Source organism: Rasamsonia byssochlamydoides (genome assembly GCF_041956645.1).
Source record: "Rasamsonia byssochlamydoides strain NRRL 3658 unplaced genomic scaffold VTN77scaffold_108, whole genome shotgun sequence".
Classification (NCBI taxonomy): domain Eukaryota; kingdom Fungi; phylum Ascomycota; class Eurotiomycetes; order Eurotiales; family Trichocomaceae; genus Rasamsonia; species Rasamsonia byssochlamydoides.
In genome coordinates this window covers 48,000-70,164 of record NW_027192491.1, presented here as the reverse complement: position 1 = coordinate 70,164, position 22,165 = coordinate 48,000, and the positions used below count along the sequence as shown (strand labels likewise).

At 50.8% G+C, this 22,165-nt stretch overlaps 7 protein-coding genes across 7 annotated transcripts; 4 read left to right on the top strand and 3 right to left on the bottom strand.

Moving 5' to 3' along the window:
- Positions 1–2,311: 2,311 nt before the first annotated feature.
- VTN77DRAFT_745 (uncharacterized protein) lies at positions 2,312–5,648 on the bottom strand (the record flags this gene model as incomplete). The annotated part of the gene is made up of 3 exons (XM_069423839.1): positions 2,312–4,308; positions 4,369–4,996; positions 5,070–5,648. The coding sequence occupies 3 exons, from the start codon at positions 5,646–5,648 to the stop codon at positions 2,312–2,314; spliced, it is 3,204 nt and encodes a 1,067-aa protein (XP_069273280.1).
- A 1,421-nt stretch (positions 5,649–7,069) lies between these two features.
- Positions 7,070–9,307, top strand: VTN77DRAFT_744 (uncharacterized protein; the record flags this gene model as incomplete). The annotated part of the gene is made up of 2 exons (XM_069423828.1): positions 7,070–7,275; positions 7,333–9,307. The coding sequence occupies 2 exons, from the start codon at positions 7,070–7,072 to the stop codon at positions 9,305–9,307; spliced, it is 2,181 nt and encodes a 726-aa protein (XP_069273279.1).
- A 1,638-nt stretch (positions 9,308–10,945) lies between these two features.
- VTN77DRAFT_743 (uncharacterized protein) lies at positions 10,946–12,078 on the top strand (the record flags this gene model as incomplete). The annotated part of the gene is made up of 3 exons (XM_069423818.1): positions 10,946–10,948; positions 11,082–11,888; positions 11,944–12,078. 3 exons carry the CDS (start codon positions 10,946–10,948, stop codon positions 12,076–12,078), a joined length of 945 nt encoding a protein of 314 aa, XP_069273278.1.
- A 1,298-nt stretch (positions 12,079–13,376) lies between these two features.
- Positions 13,377–14,635, top strand: VTN77DRAFT_742 (uncharacterized protein; the record flags this gene model as incomplete). The annotated part of the gene is made up of 3 exons (XM_069423807.1): positions 13,377–13,446; positions 13,544–13,651; positions 13,713–14,635. 3 exons carry the CDS (start codon positions 13,377–13,379, stop codon positions 14,633–14,635), a joined length of 1,101 nt encoding a protein of 366 aa, XP_069273277.1.
- A 325-nt stretch (positions 14,636–14,960) lies between these two features.
- On the bottom strand, positions 14,961–16,561 carry VTN77DRAFT_741 (uncharacterized protein; the record flags this gene model as incomplete). Its single annotated transcript, XM_069423796.1, has 3 exons — positions 14,961–16,264; positions 16,354–16,401; positions 16,483–16,561. 3 exons carry the CDS (start codon positions 16,559–16,561, stop codon positions 14,961–14,963), a joined length of 1,431 nt encoding a protein of 476 aa, XP_069273276.1.
- Positions 16,562–17,464: 903 nt separating this feature from the next.
- VTN77DRAFT_740 (uncharacterized protein) lies at positions 17,465–20,573 on the bottom strand (the record flags this gene model as incomplete). Its single annotated transcript, XM_069423785.1, has 5 exons — positions 17,465–17,607; positions 17,670–19,281; positions 19,340–19,729; positions 19,790–20,210; positions 20,269–20,573. 5 exons carry the CDS (start codon positions 20,571–20,573, stop codon positions 17,465–17,467), a joined length of 2,871 nt encoding a protein of 956 aa, XP_069273275.1.
- Positions 20,574–20,995: 422 nt separating this feature from the next.
- Positions 20,996–21,808, top strand: VTN77DRAFT_739 (uncharacterized protein; the record flags this gene model as incomplete). Its single annotated transcript, XM_069423773.1, has 7 exons — positions 20,996–21,033; positions 21,087–21,124; positions 21,180–21,275; positions 21,338–21,401; positions 21,459–21,546; positions 21,608–21,733; positions 21,794–21,808. The coding sequence occupies 7 exons, from the start codon at positions 20,996–20,998 to the stop codon at positions 21,806–21,808; spliced, it is 465 nt and encodes a 154-aa protein (XP_069273274.1).
- Positions 21,809–22,165: the final 357 nt, after the last annotated feature.

The window sequence follows — 22,165 nt, the reverse complement described above, 5'->3', positions numbered from 1 at the left end:
GGCATCGACCTGTTCGGTCTACGGTCTGTTCGACCACAGTGAAGAACCTGTTCGGTTCGCTTGATCCTTCCCTGACCGCCAATCTGAGTATCTGCGACTACGGTTGGACCCAGCGCGTAACACTAGCTCAGAATTTCAAAAAAATATGCCCTATTACCTCTGTAATTTCTATACTAAATACCCAAATTATCCAGGACCACTATAGTACCTGGACTACTGGCTCTATTACTATAAGAATGATGAGGATGCAGAAGACTAGGATGATAATAATTTTCCTTAATCAAGCACCTATAGGCAGGTGCTCCTAATGGGGGGGTAATGTAATAGTGCAGCTCAGAAGTCTGGTCAGGTAACTCTTGATCACATGATACTTCTGAATTAGGAAATGGCCGGGTTGCTCTTGCTTCGATATATCACATCCCTCGCCCACAGTCCTGATTTCAATTTTCTTCTTCTTCCTTCCTCAGCTTCGAATTCTTGTAAATTAAGCTACCAAATATGCATTTATTTCGTTTTTGACTGAGCCGTCACAATTATTGGGTTATTAAAGAGGTAAAGACTGTAAAGTCTGGAAGTCGATAATTTTATCACCAAAAATTTAGTGGTGGCGTTTTTTGCGTTAGTACTGTAGTATAGGGGCTTTATGACAGGCTTTATTTATAGGGAGCTTTATAAGGAACTTTATAGGGCTTTATGTACAGAGTATTCTGGGGGGGGGGGGTAGGCTTTACAATAGGCTTCGCGGGGGCTTCACAGGGTCCTGACTCCTCACGGGGGCTTCATGGAGCGGTTTGTTATAGGATTCGCGGGGCATTGCTATAGGCTTTATAGGGAACTTCATAGGGCCTTTTCAGACAGAGGAATTTTACCAGCGATGAGCTCGCACCTCAACGTGGCACCAGCAGCCTACAGGGATCTAGTAGTCCTTCCTTGATGGATGAAGCCTCTTGAAGATGAGCTCAGAGCTCCTTACGACCGAATTGACTTCTCCCCCTCAAGTCTCAACCTGGTTGCCGTTTTTAACGAAACGAAAGGGAAGACAATCTCCCTGTGGCTGATTTGAGTATGATAATAATTATTGCTTGCCTAATGCTCAAGCCCTATTGTTATGAGGCAAGCAATAAGTCGATGGTTATTAACAATGAATGTCCTTGAGTCTTTACTATTCTACTTCCCCGTCCTACCGGAATTAACAACAAAGCTAAGCCTATCAATCACAAGCTGGTTGAAGATTGAAAACTACTATCTACTAATACTTATTATTACTAGTTCGTCTCATCATAACGGTAACGTTTACTAGAGTCTAGAGCAAGATGGTTATAGGAGGCATATATAATATCTTCTTGCCTATTTTATATAAAGCTTAAGGCCTTAAATGTCAATAACACCTAGTTAAAGCTATATCTATAACGATAGTACGGGGATAAATTGATAAGGAACTAGGTAGGTAGAGTAGAACCCTATTGTTATGCCTAGCCAATCATCAGGAATATCCCCCAATCAAAGCACACAGAGGAGTGATAAGAGGGCAGGACTGTAGGAGTATCGCTAGTGCACTGTACTACTCTCAAGGGCGATTCCTTTTCTAAAGAGAAGGGCATTAGAGTGACTCCCATATCTCCCCTTGTACTGTACATTAACAACTACTTAATTCGCCAATTATCATGATACATCCGTACACATACAGAGGGTTAGGATACGTCGAATCAAAGAAGCTATCACCTAGCAAGTTACAACAGCTTCCTATATACCATTTACCCTGCCATATTTCTTGCTACATTTCTTGTCTACCATCACGACTGCACCAAGAACCCGATATTACAATATTTATTAATTATCAACTGTACTTGCGTGTTTCTTTACCAAGTGACTAAAATGGCCTCTGCACAGGACAGGGAAAGCATGGGTAAATGCGTAAAGCTCAGTCGAAAATGAAATAGGTGCTGTGCTGTGTGCTCCACGATGATCATCACTCCAAACAAGACAATTTCTGCACCGAGCAACCATCATCATGATTTGGGGGAAACCGGAAAGTTCCACTGTTCCAGGCGGGATTTGAGATGCCATGATAGAAAAAAAAACATTACAACGCGGGGGCTGATGAAAACACAATGAATAAAAACCAACTTCCCAAATAGCAGCTCTGTTAATTATAATGTACAGCAGGAAATAAGAGGCCAGCAATTTATGACATTTTGACACTGACAAGATGCAAAACCGAAAGGGGCCAAGGTTAGGAACAGCAAGGAAAAACATCATTACGGGGATGCAGAGAATGCAGAGAAATACCCCATCGAAGACAATTATGCAATCAGAGTTTTAATGCGTCCAGGATCCGCTTGGCCATCTCTCGATACTGCCACATGCCGCCGGACACTTTCTTGAACTGGATACCGTGCAGTGAGAACAGAGGCACTTTGACAATGAAAATCTCGAACCGGAGGACCAGGTTCTCACCCGTGTCACTCTGCACTCTGGTGGTAGTCTCTCCAACCACTCGCTCACCAACCACGACGTTGTTGTCGCGAGGCGATACATACTCTTCCGATCCCTCCGAGTTGGTGATAAAGCTTCGGTCCGGTGGTGCCTGGGACCTCCGTGCGAATCTCGACGAATGCGCCGCTCTGGCTTCGTCCTTCGATTCTTCCCGTTCTAAACTGCGTAATCCTCCAAAACTGATCCGGCGTCGGTGACCGGAGACCTGCCCCTGTCGGTCAGGGCTCGGTGGACCCGTGTCGACCACCTTGTCGAGATCAATGCTCGGAGCGTGGCGACAACTGAACCCCCCTTTGATCTCCGTAAATTCAACGCCAAGCTGCTTGAGAACTCGGATGATATCGGCACGGATGAAGGCGAGAGGCTTGCTGCTGGTCGTAGAGACGCTGAACAGCCCCTTCAGATAGACTGGTTTGGCAAAGTCTTCACCAGTGTTCGCACTCTCCAAGGCAGTTCCCGCGCCAGAAAGATCGCCATCATCTGCTGCCTCCGGGACAGGCGCCTCTTTTGCCTCTTCACGCCGAGCCCTTCTAGCCTGAATGCTTTCGCGCCGCGCATGACCCAGAGACTTGGTCCTCGTCGTGTGACTACGAGACGGGAGTTTGGAGTCCTGCGTCGCTGTAGGGCCACTTGACTGGGCCTTCTGTCCATTGAGGCTGGAATGGTCGGAACCACTGGTGAGAGGGGGTTCGTTCCCAGAAGGCCCGGCCACCGCATCGGAACCGCCTCTTCGTGCCAATCGTCGGGAACGGTAGTCCGCCGAATTCACACTCGCTGATCGCTCCAAGAACTTGCTAGATTGGGAGGCCGGCTCTGTCGACCCTGGTGCTCGCAAGAGATCTTGGTGCTGGGGCTGACTTCCCGAAGGGTGCATCGTAGTAGGGGACGGCTCTGCGCGTCGCGTTCGTCTCATGCTGAAGCCCCGATGAGGTGGTGACGCCAGGTCGGCTGGTGGTTGCACATTCAAAGCTGGCGTAGGAGTGGGAATGGCCTTCTCCTTGTCAGTGTCACGACCTCTGTCTTTTATTCTTCTCGTGCTGAAGCGCCTCAATAGACCGGCAGCAGTGCTCTCTTTCTTCACCGGCGTTTCGGGTTGTGGGGTCACAATGGCAGGAGATGCAGGTGCGGCAGAGGGACCGAGATGAAGTTTCTTGATTCCCTCACCGATCTCGTCATCACCGTGTGTTCTCGCACGCGGACGAGTCCTTCCACCAGTATCTTTCTCCCCGGGCAATTCGTATTGATTCGTGTGCGCTTCTTCGGGAGCCGGCAGATCAGGCATCCTGGGAACCGCGTCACCCGGTGTATGGATGCCGAGGGCCCCAGAGTTCTTCGCTGCTCTTTCCCGGTCCAATTTCTCCTTGACAAGGAAGTAAACAGACACCAAGGGGTTGTAGGCATTGAGAGGATCGTTCCCCAATTGCACAGCCTCAACAGAGGGGTTTGAGAGAGTATCTCTGCTCGAGGAGTTCCGGCGTCGGTAGAAGTCGAATACACCTCTCTTCTTTTCGCCTCCTGCGTTGGTAGTCGATTGTTCCCGGGAATACATCTTGACGGCCTGTTGGTACTCCTCCGATTCCAGAATTTTTGTGAGTTGCGCCGTGATATATTCCGGGGGGCCGAAATCAAACCCGGTCATCCTTTCCACAACTTCCGGATCCAAGGGGAGCTGGAGAGGTTCTCGTGCAGGCAAGTAGTTTTCGGGGGGACCATTGAATCCCTTGTTCATCCACGGGTGATTCATGATCTCTGTGAGACTTGCTCGCTGCTTAGGGTCTGTGACGAGCATGCGTGAGATAATATGCCGGCATTCTGCGCAGTCAGTCAGTCAGTAATAGCACCAAGAAAGACTGAATAGGAATGGCGACCAACCTGCTGTGAGCCCCTGAGGATATTCGACTACGCCCTTCTTGATCTTCGCATGGAGCTGTGGCATGCTCTGGTCATCGAAGGGCACTTTGCCGCAGACGAGGACATAGAGGACGATCCCAAAGCTCCAGACGTCGACTTCGGGGCCGGTATATTGTCTTGCCTGCAACAACTCAGGGGCAGCAAAATACAGACTGCCGCAAAATGTTCGCAAGTGATTTCTGGGTGAAAAAAGATTGCTGAGTCCAAAGTCGATGATCTTGATGTCGCCGGTTTTGCTGATCAAGATATTCTCGATTTTGAGGTCGCGATGCACAATGCTGTTCCGGTGACAGTAATCCAAGGCACTAGCGATTTGACGAGCAAATTTCCTGGCTTGCTTCTCCTTGAGTTTGCCGTGAGAAATGATGTAGTCCAACATCTGGCCACCGTTGACGTATTCAAACAGCATGTACCAGTGATAGCTCGTGCGAACGACGTCCCGCAAGGTACAGACATACGGATGATCGAGAAGGGAGACGATGGCGGCTTCTCTCGCAGTTCGGATTTCCTTGGAGCGATCTGCTCGCTCGGCATCTCGTCCACTGCGATGTTCCTCGATCGATTGTCTCGGAACAATTTTCACAGCAACCTGGGAAAATAAATGAGTTTGAAACACATAAAGAAGGAGTGACAGAAGATTAATTGACTCTGAGAAATCCTACCTGTTCCCCCGTTTCCAGATTCTTTGCAATCTTGACCTTCCCCATGCTACCAGCTCCAATGGTCTTCCCAAGAGCCCATTGACCCGTCGGAGTCGTGATCATGGTTCGACGCCTCGGCTGAGGTTGCGACCCGGGGACTGGTTGTGCTGGCGCTCCAGCGGCGTCGGTGGCGCCAGGAGCGGTCGTCGCTGTCGCCATGTCGAAGCTATCCCGCTGATGTCTGGATGAGGACCGACGATTTTGGGATCGAACAGAGTCGCTCCGGTACGGGGGCCGCTCTTGAGAGCGGTCTCTGGAGCTTTCCCGGCGAGAGGATGGAGTCCAGGCAGGGTTGGAGGGCTCAAAGTCCCGGCGAGCTACGTTGGCGAACGCAGCGTGGTTCGAGGGGGGACGACGGTCATAGGACCGAGATCGAGACGACGAGTGGTGGTGGGACGATGAAGGCGGTCTAGTGGTCGTGCTTCGAGTCCTGTGGGGGATATCTGATGATGGGGGGCGATGCGCTTGAGAGCGTGAGGAAGTGGAATGGCTGCGAACAACCGTCGGAGCCGCTGATGAGGATGACGCAGCCGTGGACATTGGGATGAAAGAGTGGCACGGCTCTGGGGAATCCACCACCGAGTTCTTGAGTATTCCAGCCTAGAGGCTTGGACTACTGCACGTCGGGAGCGTTGAAGGGGGGAGGAGGGGAGGGGGGTCGTGTTGAGTAAGAGCCGACCGGCGCAGCGCAGCGGCGGTGCGGTGGGAGTCGATAGTACGGAGTGGATTCCGGTACTAGGCAATCGCAGGGGCGTCCTCCATGTATTGGATCCTCTCCGTTGAACAAGGCTGACGAGGCGAACGGAGAGGACTCGATGAGAGTTGACGTGGACGAGGGGAGGAGCTGGAGGACGACAATTAGTTGGGGGACCAGAGGGAAACGAGATGGCTGGGCTGGTAGTACGGAGGAGTCAGTCGCTAACCCAGTCAGAATCCGCTGAGATGGATGCGGCAACGCCCGACGATCCAAAGCGGAAATTCTTATCCTTCCGGATGGCCTGGGAGAACCGGATGGGATGAGAATGATGGGAAAAGAACTCTGGTTGAATGCGGATTCCCCAGTCTTCTGAGAACGAGATACAGAACAAAGAGCAGGCCGTGTGGAGTGCTCTGCGTTATATGATTGATTGTACGAGTACTGTATGGAGTAACAACGGCAGTGCCTGAGTGCCTGGCTGCCCCATCCTCGATGCCAACCGTGGACGGCCCAAAGTCCAACTGGACAGCGGCAGCGCCCGCTGTATAAATACTAGCCCGTACCGTGATTAAGAATCCTATTACCGCCTGAACCGATCAGGGAATGACTTGCTTCATTGTGAATAGTGCTGAACCTGCAGAGCTACCTAAGGAGGACATGATGTCACTGTCCTTTCATGATCATTCATGATGAGCATTCTTCATATGATCGAGGATGCAGTCAGTTGTCGAGCCCTGCTGCCTTCCCGTCCAGACAAAGAGACGCTCCTTCCCCAGGCCTCCGCCCAGCCACATGAGCTGTGGCAACCAATCCTGTGGCGGTGCATGTCATCCTCCCTCATTACTGACTTCACCATGTCAGCGTCGAGTTCCTAGACCCACCATACAGGTGACCCCGTACCAGATTATTTTCTTGATCATTAATGAGAATTCCCTTCAGACCAGATCACCTGCCAAGGATGGCTGATCTTCCTCTCGAATATTGAACGAGGGGCTCGCGCACGTTGCCAGTTCACACGGGCAAAGGAACCAGCCTTGATCAGGCAGCTTGAGAGACACCTAACACCAACAACTATTACAAGGATTATATGCCTTTTGCCAAGATACCTAAGATCGAGCATTCTTCAAAGTTGTCCTGCTAGATTACTTACGTCACGCGCTATCTGTTTCGGTTGCTTACCAGCGTTTGGTTTGCCGCTCTCGCTTTGGTGAAGTCGTGAAACTACGTGTGAACATAGTGCATCCATACGTGGTCATGCATCGCCATGGCTAGCAAAAGGTCTCGAGCGGCCTTCGAAGCCGATCTTCAGGCCCAGCAATCCCCATATGCTTTTTATGGGACACCTCTACCTCCGCTGGACTCGAACGTTCGCGACGATGGTTCTTACGTACCGATCTGGAAGCAAGAAGTCACCGATGAACGGGGAAGAAAGCGCCTGCATGGCGCTTTCACCGGTGGATTCAGTGCCGGGTGAGCTCACGCTTCGCAGAGAGCTGGGAACAGAAAGACTAAATGTGGTTCATCTAGGTATTTCAACACGGTGGGGTCAAAGGAAGGATGGACGCCATCGACCTTTGTTTCCTCACGCCAGAATCGTGCAAAGGACATGAAACAGCAACGCCCGGAGGATTTTATGGACGAGGAGGATCTCCGGGAACAGGAAGAATCACGGAGGCTGCAGACCGCAGATGACTTTGCTGGCTTTGGATCGACCCAGTCTTACCTGGCGGGTCGTGGTGGCCTCATGGACCTCCTGAAAATCGAAGGGGAAACGATGGGTGTCAAGCTCCTGAAAAAGATGGGTTGGAGGGAAGGTCAAGGCATCGGCCCGAAAGTGCGTCGAAAGGCCAAACTGGCCGATGATGGATCGCTTGAGGACGATGACAGTTCCGGAACCCATCTTTTTGCTCCCGAGAATCCCCCAATGGTGGCTTTTGTTCGAAAGCTGGACCACAAGGGTCTCGGGTTCGAAGGAGAGGCACGACTCGATTCCGGATTGCGGTCAGAAAACGGCCCAGGAAAGGACTCTGACTCGGAGGATGCTTCCGATCCCTTTTTTGGCCAGCGTTTGGAGGGGAAGAAGCCCAAGAACAAGAGAGAAGTTCGTCGTGGTGGGTTTGGAGTTGGTGTGCTGAATGATACCGGCTCTGATGAAGAAGATCCGTACTCAATGGGTCCACAAATCTCTTACAACCGGACCATTGGGGGAGACAAGAAGAAGAAAAAGCCCAAACCAGCAGACGAGAGAAAACCGATAGGCTCGTCGAATCCACTTCTGACCCATAGGCCGGTTTTCATCTCGAAGAAGAATTCCCTGGCAAGGGGCTTCCGAAAGTGCCACGATGGCCGTTTGCCCTTGGATGGATTCGTTCTGGCGGATGGCATATCAAGTTTGTCCATCTCTGAGAAGAAATATGAACCGCCCGAGATTCCAAAAGATTGGAAATCTTCTAAACGTCCCTCCACGGAGAGGGATGTTTCCAATTACGTATCCACTGCGGACGCAGCCAAGGCTTCCACCCTCGATCCTAAAGCCCGGGCCGAACTTTTAGGGGAGGCCCAGTTACCTGGGAAATCGATATTCGACTGGATGACGCCTGAAGCTCGGGAAAGAATCGTCAAGTTGACCGGCAGGACAGATCTACCACCTGCCCGGGGCGAGAAGGCGCCTAAGGGATATGAGATGTCGGAGTCCCAGAAGCGTAAAGATCTGTGGGACCTCGTTCCTAGGCTGGATAAAGACATTGCTATCCAAGCATTGAACAGAGCGGTGGGTGGCTGGATGCCATACTCGGAGGACGAGAGCAAGAGAGCTCGTTATCGGACGTTTCTGGAGGTGCGAGCAGGTTTGAGGGATGGGCTTCCGGACCGCTTACCTGGATCGACGACCGAAGAATGGGTCACGGAGATGCAGGAGTTTGCCAGGGCTGCCGAGGTGTTCAAACCGATTTCGGGTATCATGGCGTCGAGGTTCACGTCTGCCAGCTCCGCGCCCACAAAGGCGTCGGATATGCCTGATTCCTCCACGTCTAGTGACACCCTGCTGACCCGACCACGAACCAAACCGGAAGATCCAGCGGAAGAGGCGGCTAAAATTGGCATGTTTGGGCCAATGACGCGTAGCACGCTTTCATTCTATCCTTCTCGCTTGCTCTGTAAGCGGTTTAACGTGAAGCCTCCATCCCATGTCCAGCTCGATCCAGGCGAGTTTCCGGGGGCAGAAGGGGGTCATGACCGATCCCGCTTTCCAACTGCAGCACACCAAGCAGGTGGCGGCTCCAGATTGGATCTCGTGTCTCAAGACGTGATGAACCAACTCGCCCGGGAATCCGGTTTGGGCAGTCGAGCGATGCCTGCGGCCACAGACGCGGAGAAACCCACACTCGTAGAGACGCGAGAGAAGATCGTCATCGAGCCGGAGCGGAATGAAGCTCTGGAAGGAGAACGGCCTGGGGAGGCTGTTTTTAAGGCGATCTTTGGGAGTGACGAGGAAGAAGAGTAGGGCTGTACATATATATACTCAGTCGCCTACGTTTCTCACTGTGTACATATTGACCTTACTAGCAAGATATATAATTCGATTCTACAAGAGGGATACGGATATGCTGTAGCAGTGGACATTCTCTACCGTTGAACTCTTCGTGACCGTAGCTGTCGTATTCGTCTCATAAGCAAAGGGAGCTACAGGTGTGAGTGAAATTGGAAGAGCCCACCCTCTGCTTCTGATAGAGTGCTAGGGATCCTCCGAAAACCCTTATTGTTGGCGGCAGGGTTTCACTCAGGCCTAATCACCTGGTAATGTTGGGAGATTTTTGATCCAGCCATTGTAGACATTGGGGCTATGGTGATCCGGCTAACTACATGCGCAATATATAATTCTTTCAGTCTACTCCGTACACGTGACAGGATTCGGACTGCATAAAAGAACAAGTCGAGGACAGTTAGCCTATTCCAATAATTGCACATTACTAGTGACTAGGTATCGTCGACATTAAAATTCCAAGGACTCTCTGCCGCAGTGTCACGAGACATGGTTCAGTTTAGAAGACAGACAGTATTACCTAGTAGTAGTGCGAGCGGCAATGCAGTGAAACCCGAGTGGATCAGCCAGTTGTGATCGTAATCTTATCGCACAGCCCCAGCAGAGGATGGAAGGGAGCCTTGCATCTTGTACATCAGTCTGGCTGGCCTCCCTTTTGCACCTGGGGATGCGATGGTCCTGTCTACTAATTTATGATGCCACTTGATTCCTAATTGCTTTTAAAAACACTTTCATGATGCATAGTGGTGTTATGGGCTATTTGTTATAGCCTCCTGCCGGGACACCTCGCGGCTGCCAGGTGGGGTGCTTGCGCCACGCGTTCAGAGGCTCCCTGTTTGCAAGATCCTTGGACAATGCCGAGATCATACGTTTGACTCTTGGCCAGTCAACTTATCCACCTCGAAGCTGTCTGCTTGTCATGGCCGGAAAGATAGGAACTTCCTGGCCGCCGGTTAAGCTTTGCTGATGTTGTTTGACATCAGGGTCTCCGTGACGTGAGTGAGTAAGCTTTGGTCGGACAATGCAGCCGCCATTCGTTACCTTAGGTAGGCATTCGCTAGTCATTTCCAATCCAACCTGCGCCGACAAGGGTCTCCTCTTCTCCTGGCAGCAAGGAACGCCCGCCTTTTAGCTCGAGATCCTCGGATCCCTTCGTCTTTGTCGCATTGACGCCGTCTCCTCTCTCCTCCCCGCACCTCAACGTCTTCTCCAGCCGCCGACACTCCTGTTGATTGATTGTTGTGGTTGATGATGAGGACGATGACGCTGGATTTTCTTCATGTCTCCGAACATCCTTCGGGTCAATAATAGGAAGAAGACGTGACGGGACGAGTGGTCACGCTCCAGCTGCTGATCGTTCATTATTATCGCTCGCTGTCTTCAAATCTGTCGAAAGTCGAACGCCACCACGGACTGCTGTGCTAATAATCCTATTCCGTTAGGTTAGCGCTTTGGTCAAATATAGAAGCACCAGGCCTGACCCAATACCCGAACCGAGGACACTTCACCTTTGCCGTAGACGTCTTGCATTGTCTGCGACATCTGGAGCTACAAGATTGTTCCCCTCTTTCTCTCTTCTTTTAGTCTACATCATGCAAGATGGTAAGCCAGCAGTCAGAGCGAATTTTCAGCCACCACCGCGACCACGCTTGTCCCCCACTTGCGGTCTCTCTCGATTGTCAATCCGCCTAGAGAGCATGGCTATTGTATTTGGCTGACCCTTTTCTTCCAACAGGGCTGCTGTTTCTCTTTATTCTCGCGTGACCATGATGGCTCTTCCTATGCGGCCGGCGTGACGCAAGAGCGCCATGCCGATTCCTCTCCTCGTGTCATCAATTCCGAACCCACCTCCCGACATCATCCTTCGTCCACCGCTCCTAATGAGGGGGTCGCCCATCGATCTCGTTCGAGCCGGGTACGATTCCAGCAGCAAGCAACCCTCCCGTTGAGCGAGCATTATAATCAGCCCATCCGTCCTCATGTCTGGCGCAGCAAGCGTCGCACGTGGACCCCGTCGCAACTCGCCCGGGAGCGGGAAGAGTTCTTCGATACCAGAGTTACGGGCCGGCCGGAGGTGTGGGCAGCTTTGCGCGCAGCTACCTCCTTACTGCGCGAAGGTGACATTGAGACTGCGCAGGGTATCATTGACGCTGCCGGGGTGACCGTGCCGACGGGGGATCTCTGCGAGGGCTGCTATGATGAGACTGGGGCCTTGTACCGATTACCGCAGTGCATTGTCAGTGACCCGGAGAATCTAGTCCCCGACAGCACCACAGTCGGGGATCACGGAGTGACGAAGACCACAGGTTTTGATGGGGACGGTATGTCCGATCGGAAATTGACCATGGCTGAAGAGTCCGAGGAGGAACTCATCCCAGAGGACGTGGAGCGACGGCGAGAAGAGAAAGGAAAGATGAGTGAACGCGATGTGATCAAGGTCCGAGCCCGGTTGAGTGATCGAGGAGGGCCTGATGTGATAGTCACCATCGGAAAGACGCAGAGCGTTGGACTGTTGGCTCGCAAAGTCCAAAGTGAAGCTGGGGTAGGATCGATCCGTTTCTCTCGATGTTGGTGAATCTTGCTGACTCTTACGGCAGATATCCGATAAACAACGGGTCCGAATCGCCTATCTTGGTCGGATGCTCAGGGAGAATGAGCCTCTACTGAACCAAGGATGGAAACAGGGACATGTCGTCAATGCGCTAGTGGTCCCGCACCCGTCTTCATCATGACAGTCGCCTCAGGCCGAGACGTTGAATATTCCATCTTGATGAGTGACGACATCGACGACATGCATCTATGAGCCTCTACGTCTGGAGCATGCTTACCGTTGTTTCAGGAAGTTTACCCTGGCAACTTAGAAGCAAGACTTAACGAAGTCATGACTTAACGAAGTCATGAGCAATATGCTCCTATGGCCATGCTGGCTCAATGTGAGCATGGGACATGCGGGCTTTCCTGTTTTACTGCATTTTGTTTTATCATTTATTCGTCATCTCGCACAATACCCCTCTTGTTCTTGTTCTTGTTCTTGTTGTATTTCAGCGTTTTATCCTTGTCGAGCGTATTTCATCTGCATCTCTTCTCTCCTCCGTTCAGCCGCTCTCCTTTCTTCTGATGCAGCGCATCGACTGTCGGCGTTTGTTTCGTGTCCTGATTTGGTTGGTTGGTCGTTGTCACTCCAGCCAGCCAGGTAGTAAGTAGGTAGGTATTCTGTCAGAATGTTGATCTGTCTGTCTGCCTGCCTGCAGTGATGCATGCGTGAGCAGCATGACCACTGACTGACCGATGGATGCCTGACTAGCTACTTCTTCGTCTATCTATTGTTTTTGTTTTTAATATTCTCAGCTGTACTCCGTACATACATAATCTCAACATCGGCACGACCGGCATGATGTGATATGCTATGATGTGATTTGATATTATTTGATATTCATTGACAGGAAATATTATAATTAATAATAATATTCTCCAGTCTCCTCGAAGGGATCTTTGTTCTCTTTCTCTTGAGGAACTCATTACTCAATCGACGTTTGATGGTGATATAATCGAATCACATCACATTCGATCGATCTATCGATACTTTGAAGCGGAATGTGACTTCTACGTAATTTTTTTCTTCCTTTCTTCCTTACCCTTGCCCTCGAACCGTAAATGCAGTAAATGCCTAGGGCAAATAATAGTTAATCTCGCACACGTATCGTTGATACAAGACGTTAAGACAAACAACGCAAACAGCCCCAGAAGTAGTTTAGGATCCGTTGCGGTGCAGAGCTGTCCTGGCGGGATCAAGATGCGGGAAAAAAGCAAGCCAAAAAAAAAGTTCCGTATGGAGCTTTGCTTTTGGGGAAGATTTAGATATCTTTTTTTTTTTGTTAACAGTCAGTTGTTAACAACATTTATTTATTAGAACACAGCCGCACATCTCTGTCTTAATTCTTTTTTTTTCCTTTGAAAATCCAGGATCAAACGACAACACATAAAGAAGAGAGAAGAAGAAGAAGAAGCAAGAGAAACTCGCCCGCCCACCATGGCGACAGCAAACGACTCGTCGTCGCAGATCCAGAAGACGCCGTTCGTGAAGGAATTGGCGTCGAGTGGTGAGTCCAGTCCAGTCTACATACAGCTCAATTGTATCATATTATTATATCTTCTTGGTGATTGCTGGCTTACACGACTCTTGTTTGTCTCTTGCAGAACGCAAAACTCGAGACAAAGCGCTCGAGTCGTTGACGCTTTTCCTCCGTGCCAGACGTGATCTGTCGCTGCTAGAACTGCTGAAGATTTGGAAGGGGCTTTTTTTCTGTACGTCTAAGACCCCCTTCTCCTAAAGAAAAGAACTCACTGACGGGTGATTTTTTTCCAGGCTTCTACCACTCCGACCGCCCCCTCACCCAACAAGCCCTCGCGCGCGCGCTCTCCTACTCGCTCGTCCCGAGTCTTCCCGAAGAGACACGTCTGCGGTTTCTGCGCGCGTTCTGGATCACCATTGGTCGGGAGTTCCATGCGCTGGACCGGTTGCGGCTGGACAAGTACCTGTTTCTGATCCGGTGCTATGTGGGGGTTGCGTTTGAGATTTTTCTTAAGAAGAAGATCAAGAAGAAGGAGAATGTTGGCGGGAAGGAGGAGGAGCAGGAGGATGGAGAAGAGCAAGGACAGGAAGGGAACAGGAAGAGGAAGCGAGGAGCAAATACTTCTTCGGGAGAAGGGAATCATGATTCGAAGAAGAGGAAGAAAGAGCAGCAGCAGCAGCAGCAGCAAGACGCGAAGGAGGAAGAAGAAGCAGAATCAACAGAATGGCCCGACCTCGAAGCCTACATCTCCCTTCTAGAAGAAGGCCCCCTCTGCCCAATCAACTTCGACCCCACCGACAACCGCAAGAAGAAAAAGACGAATAATACCCCCGACGACGACGAAACGATAGAAATGCCCCACGGCCCGGACGGTCTCCGCTATCACCTCATCGACATCTGGATCGATGAGTTGGCGAAGGTCATTGATCCTGATGAGGGGAATGCTCAGACGGGACGGGACGGAAAAGATGAAGGAGAAGGGGAAGAAAGCACGTCAAAACCTCTGAAAGATCGCTACAACATCCCCATCGATCTTCTCTTTCGCCCGTTCGAGAAACTAAAGAAGGAGAGTCCCACCAAGACCGTTCGGATCAGGGCAGGCGAGGTCCTTGATGATGAGCGATTGGTTCAGTGGGGGTTCAGGACGAAACCGGTTGATGATGACGAAGATGATGAGGATGAGGATGATGAGGAGTGGGGTGGGTTTGGTGATTAATCAATCATCAACACCATCTGTTAGTGTCTTCTTTATACTTTATTTCTGTGGAGTTTGTCGGTGGTATTTTGTTGCATTCTATTCTATTGCATTGCACGTTCATACGTACAGAGTACTCATGCATTCATATCCTGTTCATACGCGTTGAAAAAAGAGGACACAGAGAAAAGGAACGTCAGGACGAATACGATGACTATATTCCTAGGTAGGAGTATTCCTAGGTAGTATTCCTAGGTGGGTAGGTCGGTCCTGGAGGAACTTCCCTAGGCCTTCAGGGTATCATAATACAAAGAATATATAAGGGAGTGACGACGTGACGACTCGACTATACCGGTCCACTGGTCTCGTATAAATGCCCCGACTTGGACAGTACGGTACCTAATCCCTGGTGAACCTCCACCTGGAAAGGTTCAAACGGGACGCTCTCCCCGTCAACACTGATATAACCGTCGTCTTGTCTCGGCGTGAGACGGTATGCTGAGACCTTACGGATCGTAACCTCCGGCATGTCGAATAAAGTGCCTTTCTCAACCGCCTTCATTATGGACGAAACCTTCATAAGACTTAGCGTTCCGTCAATCGTAACCACATCCATTAATCCATCACTTGGAAGCGACGCTGGGAAAAAATTCGTGCCCGCACTCATGATAGCCATGTTCCCCGCGTAGAAGGTTCCTATTGTGTCAGAAGATACTATCTCCCAGTCTTTCGGTACGTCATCCTTGACGGTACCGTATTTAAGCGGCGGTAGACCACTAGGCCGATCGTCATCGTCGCGCACCCGAGGTTTCTTATTCTTGTGCGCGAGGTAGTGATTCTTGATCTCCTGCTTGTCGCTCATCTCGACTTTAAATGCCAAATCGCACGGGTAGGTAGTTTTACCCAGCAGACGTACAATAAAGCCGTATGTGAAGCGAGCAGACCCCATCCACCGGAGATGCTCGGTTCCTAAATCCGACTCCGCAATTATTCCATAGGACTGAGAGAGAAAAGAAAGCTTCCGCGTGTCGCCCTGGGTGATAGAAACAAGGTCTAGTGGGGTTCGTATGCCCTTGACAATCGCAAGAGCCGCCAAGCTCACGCTGCCCGTCCCGGTCAGGTTCCAAGCCATGGCATTTCCAGAACCGCCGGGGAGAAGCGCTACTGCTATCTTCGAGAGTGCCTCTGCAGCATTGGGCTTTCTTGCTAAACCGTTGAAGACCTCGTATGGCAAACCATCACCAGAACAGCAAACAACTGCATCATAAGCATCGGTATCGATCTGCTCCGCAATATCGGCGGCATGACCACAGTACTGTGTCGTTTCCACGTCGAGCGTGCAACCTGCAGCTGCGAAAATCGGTTCGGCATAGTGATAATACGACTCAACGGCGTGACCTTTCCCGCCAAACGGATTGATCAGCACCTTGAGCGTTTTATTCCGCTGCGCATCGCCATATGCCCGGTCGAGCAGCCGTTCTATCCAGGTCTCCGCTTTCGACCTCAGCTCATTATCGACCGCATATTCCAGGGTTCCCACCGAGACATCATGTTTCGAAATCGGCCGCGCATACTTGATAGAGATATTTGTCTCGGAGAGGTCCGCAGAGATGATGTTGTAGAAAGGAATTTCACGAGATGCTTTGGATTCTGATCATCAGTAAGCAGACGCAGTTCGACCAGACCTCCACACACGATCGTACACATGAAAAGAGGGTTGACAGGGCCGGGGGCATTACTCTTTGGTATAAGACCACAGCAGCGTGCCTTGTGTACAAAACTTTCATCTGCAATAGATAATAATATTGGTAAATGGCCATTATCTCTTGACTAGATTCAACAAGGGAGAGACTGATAAGCAGGCATACCCGCAATAAGGAGAGACTCAGCCCCTAGTGTTAGAGAAACATCCTCTCCCACCGTGAGGGTCGAATTGGAATCCAACATTGACGGCTCCTGAGCTTGACCGATGAGGGGCGAGGCGGACTGATGCGGAGTATCAGTCAGGATCTCGGAAGACATGCTGCTGTGGAAGAAGAGTAAACACAAAACATCCTGGAGTGGGAAAACGAAGGAATGTAAGGCCGCAAGTGAGCCAAAAGGAACGTAATGACTTCAGTTCATAGGCGGCGGCGATTAATTAATAGTTACTTGGTGACCGATAGGTATACGAGCACATGAAGCTGCCATTTCGGTAACCCCGGATAGAGGCGGGCCTCTCTAGTTCGTCAAAGCTAATCAGGAGGCTAGGAGCGATGCCCTTGGATCATTGCCAAGCCGGAGACGGCTCTTGCCAAAAACGCGCGTACAATGTAATGGTGCATAATAACCTTGGTAACAACGCAGGCACGGGTGGGAAGAAAAACCTGGCTGCAAGGAGCTTCCGACACCCGAACCGGAAGGGACGAACGTCAACCCTACGGATCCACTGAGGCTCCCTCCGAGGAGATGAGCCAATCATCCCATCTCTTTCAACGCGATTTCCATCGTTGCGGAAGATTTTCGACCACGTGAACGATTCGATATTCTCCACCCATTCAGCTTCCCGGGTATGTGCACTGTGACTACGTTCAAGGCCATTGACCTTGTCGGATTACTTCGGTGCTCGTTGGACCAAAGACGAACATCAAGCTTATATCAGATGGCATATCTAGAAAGTATAGTTGGCCTGGTCCAGAATATAGCCAGGTCGCAGTACTATTAAACATACAACATTCCCATTCAAAGAAAAAAAAGAGAACCCGTTCTCAGCCAGTCAGAACGTAACACATGGAATCACGGTAGAAGAGAGAATCGCTACAGCCAAGAGGGCCAAGGAAAGAAGCAGATGTCCGACATTATCAACATTCTTTATGCAGCAGTCGCCTTGAGCCCCTTAAGAGAGCCCAAGGCCAGGGCTAGACCTTGCGAGCGGCTTCTTATCCGCACGAATCCTGTGATGGGTCCATCTTCACCCTGCTTTTCAATGCTCAGGTTGGCCAGCGCGTCCTCACCTGGAGTGACGAAGAGTTAGCAAACCGTCTTTTTGGAGTAGATACAAATGCGTAAAACTTACCAAACACGCTACGAGCATAGAGATTGGCGCTCAAGAACTGGCAATCACCCTGAAGAGACGCCTCAGGAGTCAGGCAGGTCATGTTGGTGCTCTCCATGAGCTGCTTGAGGAATTCCCGGAGACTCTTGGCCTTCGAATTGATGTTGACCTTGTTTTCCCATTCGAACTCTGTCCACATGGTCCGGAACTGAGTCTCGGTGCAGTGGGCGGGTTGGATGTAGTCCATGATGTCGGCGTGCACGTCATTCAGGATGACCACATGGGTCTCCGTGGAACTTGGTCCGTCATAGACTACATTGCCAAAGATCACACCAGTGTCCGTCGAGGAAACCTTAATGGTAGCTTGCACATTCAAGAAGTCGCGTGGTCCGAGATTATGCGTTGTTGGTCGTTCGACAACCTTAAGGTCTCCCAAGGTTGCAAACTCGACCGAGAGATTCTGCAACGTCTCCGTCGTCTGGTTCACCAGGAGTACATCCAGAACAATGTCGAATTGGTGGACCTTCACATAGGCTTCGGCGTAGACAGGGTCGGAGAAACCTGTCAGCTGGACAACCCTGCTGAGCTTCGACGACAGATCCTCATACGCAGAATCACCGCCCGTCGCCTTGATCAGATCTAGCTCAATCTCGTCGGCGCCTTCCAGGGCGTTCTTCTTGGCCAGCTGTCGAATGGGAATAGCATCATCAATCTGCACAGCAGTCTTGGCTTTCTCGACAGCCTCCTTGGCAGCCCGCTTCTTCTCCTCGGCCTGGACAATCGTTCGGAACGCCTTCCGTGTATCCTCCAAGAAGGTCGTTTCCAGTTCTTTCTTCTCAGTAAATTCGGCCAGCGAACGCACGCACGTCATGATCCGGTCTACAGAGTCCTCGTCAATGGGAGCTTTGACGAACTGCGACTGGCCAACACGGATAATAGAGATCATAATGAGCATTGCTTCCGCGCGAAGGGCATTCGTGCGAGCTGTATCTTGAGAAACTTCGGAGTGGCGCATAACGAGCTTGGTCAAGGTTGATGAAAGCACTGTTGCTAGATAGTAATCACCATCCAGGATAAGCTGTCGCAACGGTGGCTTCTGAGCGGCCTTTACTGCCTCGAGCTTCGCGGCAGCGGCGGACTGACTTGTCAGAGCACTCTCAGTGGCATACGTTCCGTCCGCGAGGACCTTTCTCGATCCAGTTGGAGCGGCCGGCTTAGCATGGCCGTTCACCTGCTCCGTGGGGGCTGCATTCTCGTCGGGAACTTCATCCAGCAGTCGCTGTTCCGAAGCCAAGATCGGAATCTCTCCAAGGCTGGCTCGAATTCGTTTCCAGGCTTCGCGAATGTCATTTTCTTCCAAAGAATACTCGCCCACGACCCAAAGCACACCGCGGTAGACCTTGCCGGCTCGTACTTCGCTGAGTGTGGAAACTAGGCGTTCAATAATGGATGGCCGTAGCTTGGGGAATTTCTCCACCACTTCCTTCACAAAGGAGATCACATCAACAGCTGAGTTGTTGTTGAAGTCGGCGATGAAATCCATTAGCAGGTCGACCACACTAGCAGCAATTTCCGAGAATTTGATGGCACAGTGATGGATGGATTGAATGAGAAGTTGCCGGTATTCGCCAGTCTGTAGGTAACCAAGTTAGCGAATATAACACATACGGAATATCCAGATCAATACTTACCTTTTCATACTGTTCATCCACGGTCTTGGCAAGCTCCTTCTTCAGCAGCATTACGATTTCCTCAACATTCTTACTAGAGACCATCTCCAGAGCGATTCCTAGCGCCTTTCGTCGAACATCGATATCCGGGCTTGACAGAACACGCAAAATCTCCATCGTCAGGTCATCCAAGACGCCCTCATTCCTTTTCCTCAGTTGGTCAACCCTATCCAATACAATAAGCTTCACATTGTTATCGGCCTCCTTGATGCTGAGTTCGATCAGTTTTGCGGCGGCCGCCTTCACTGCGACGGGGTTGCTGGTGAGAGCAGTAAGAGATGTGGCAGCTTCGTAGACGACAGTGCTAGCCGATGCATCGAGAAGATCAAAGATCAACCGCAGGTACCTCGCCTACCAAGTTCTCAGCAACTAATGTAGCTATGCAATATATATCCCTTCCACAGGACCCACCTTGTTCTGAGCATTCTGCACCGCATCTTTCCTAATAAACTCAAGCTCCACCAACTGAATCAGCTCGTCTGCATTCGGTATGCTGTCAAACGTGGAGCTCAGATACTCCAAGGCTTTCTGGTGGCTGATGGACATGAGTGCCGCGAACGCATTGCGCTTGCAGGTGTGGTCGCTCTCCGACGAGAGGAACGTCTGGAGGAGCTCCGGCGCATCTGGGATCAGGGATTCAGAGTTCTGATATATCGAAGCGACTGCCCAAACTGCGTTCTTTCGTACGTAGGCGTGACGATGCTCGAGGCAAGACCGGACAGATGAGAGAAGAGGTTCGAGGAGTTCTGGCTCCCGGAGTTTGCAGAGGAATCGAAGGGTATTGCCGCGCACGTATTCATTCGGATGTTGCAGGTCGTTTCGAATTCCGTTGCTGTCCTTTCGTTAGCAAACTCAATAGTGGCAAAGAAGTTAGTAGGAGTAATCCTTACCAGACCAGGATCATCTCTTGTTTCAATTTCCCATTGGCGTCATGCTTGGGACAGATCTCATAATAGAAATATAGAAGCTTTTTCAGAGGTTTGCTCTTGGATGGCATAACAAAGCGAATAATGTGCATGAGTAGCTGAGGCATCGGATCCCCGTTGAGCATGATTGTGATGATCCTCTTCATGGTCTCCAATTTGGTCTCGTCGGTGCCCTTTTCCAGCTGCAACTTGAGATCTTGCAGCGACGGCTGATCAGCCGTGTTGTCCTGGTGGACCAGGCTGTACGCATTGTCCAGAAACGATGCCATGGTGTCTGGTAGCTGTCGAACTGAACTGTCCGGGGTAAGGGGGAGAGAGGGAACGGGAGCTGCCTGTTGTCAGCCGCGTCGAGGCGTGAGGAACGAATGAAATACCTGAACAAAGCTCCTAGGATGTAGGAATTATCAATGAATTTGCCCGCGGTATTCCAACGCCCCTCACCTGCCTTATGTTCATCAGCGGGGTGGTCAATAATTCGGAAACCAGACGGTCAACTTGTCCATTTGCGCGGCGAGGCAGCGCAACCGCAACTTGTCCGGAGTGTGTGGATGACTAAGCAGACTAGCGCGAACCTGGAGGTGCCAGCGCCACTCCCCGCCAAAGTATGTATTGTACCTGTATTCCTATTCCCCGAGCTATCAGCTTCTTCTTCATTGTTGCTCAGCTGCAGCTTGTTGAGGGTATAGGCAACATGTCGGACCTCAGTGAGCCTTTTTATCTCCGCTACTAGTAAGAGACCTCCAATATGGCCCAGGTTTCCTCAGCTGCTGACAGCCCTGCAGCTCAGGTCACTCTGGGCGGTTCGGGCATGAATTCCTAGGTGAGTAGGAGCAGAGACGCAGCGTGTACAATACAATAGCTTACTGATGGCTTAGAATTCGATTTTCGCACACTCGGCGATGGTCGCAGTGCCTATGCGCGCTACGCTAACAACTCCAACTACCGCAACGATTCCCTGATTCGCAAAGAGAGTAAGATACCGCGGTGCGACCTGGCCTGTCATGGAAGTGCGGTGCGGACTAATTGGCAATAGTGTGCGTCAGTTCTCTCATGATACAGGAGATCAAGCGCATTATCAAGGAGAGCGAGATCATGAAGTAACGCACCCAGATGAACTGGAGCCACCCTGACCTACTTTTCTGACTGGTGAGCAGAGAAGACGATTCGAAATGGCCGGAGAAAAACAAGGACGGACGACAAGAGTTAGAGATCCGAATGGGCAATGAGCACATTTGTTTTGAGGTAACTATTTGCCAGGACATGTTTAGATGGTGATGAGCTTGGTGACTTAGGCATTCTGCAGACCGCCAAAATCGGATCTCTTGTCGATGTGACCGAATCCGCCGATCCAGAAGGCCTGCGCGTTTTCTACTACCTCGTCCAGGATCTAAAGGCGCTGGTCTTTTCTCTGATATCTTTACATTTCAAGGTAAGGAATGTCTTCGGAGGTATGCATCGGATTCTCTCTGACCCGGGCTTCTTTTTGCAGATCAAGCCTATCTGAGCACGTTCCGATGGATTGATCAACGGCCCTTTGTTAGTTGGAAATTGGCGTTCGTGTTGTGTGAGATGGTCTTTTTTCGGTGGCAAAGTGCGAACAATATGCAAAGCCGGGGGAGTAAAACTACGTTTTGTCGGATTTGAGTACGCATCTGCTGCTAGTTCCATGTGTAATAAATCTCTGATGCCCAATGTTTTCGGGACCCATCGTGCAAGTACGTAGGTAGTGTGATCTCCATCAAGAGAGGCTCTTGTAGAAATGTGATTGGTTCTGTGTTGTCTGTAACGGTCCTTGTTGTGCCCCATTCTTGACGCTCGCTTTCCCCGCGATCGCCTGATGGCGGATTGGCCCTTGTCCCAT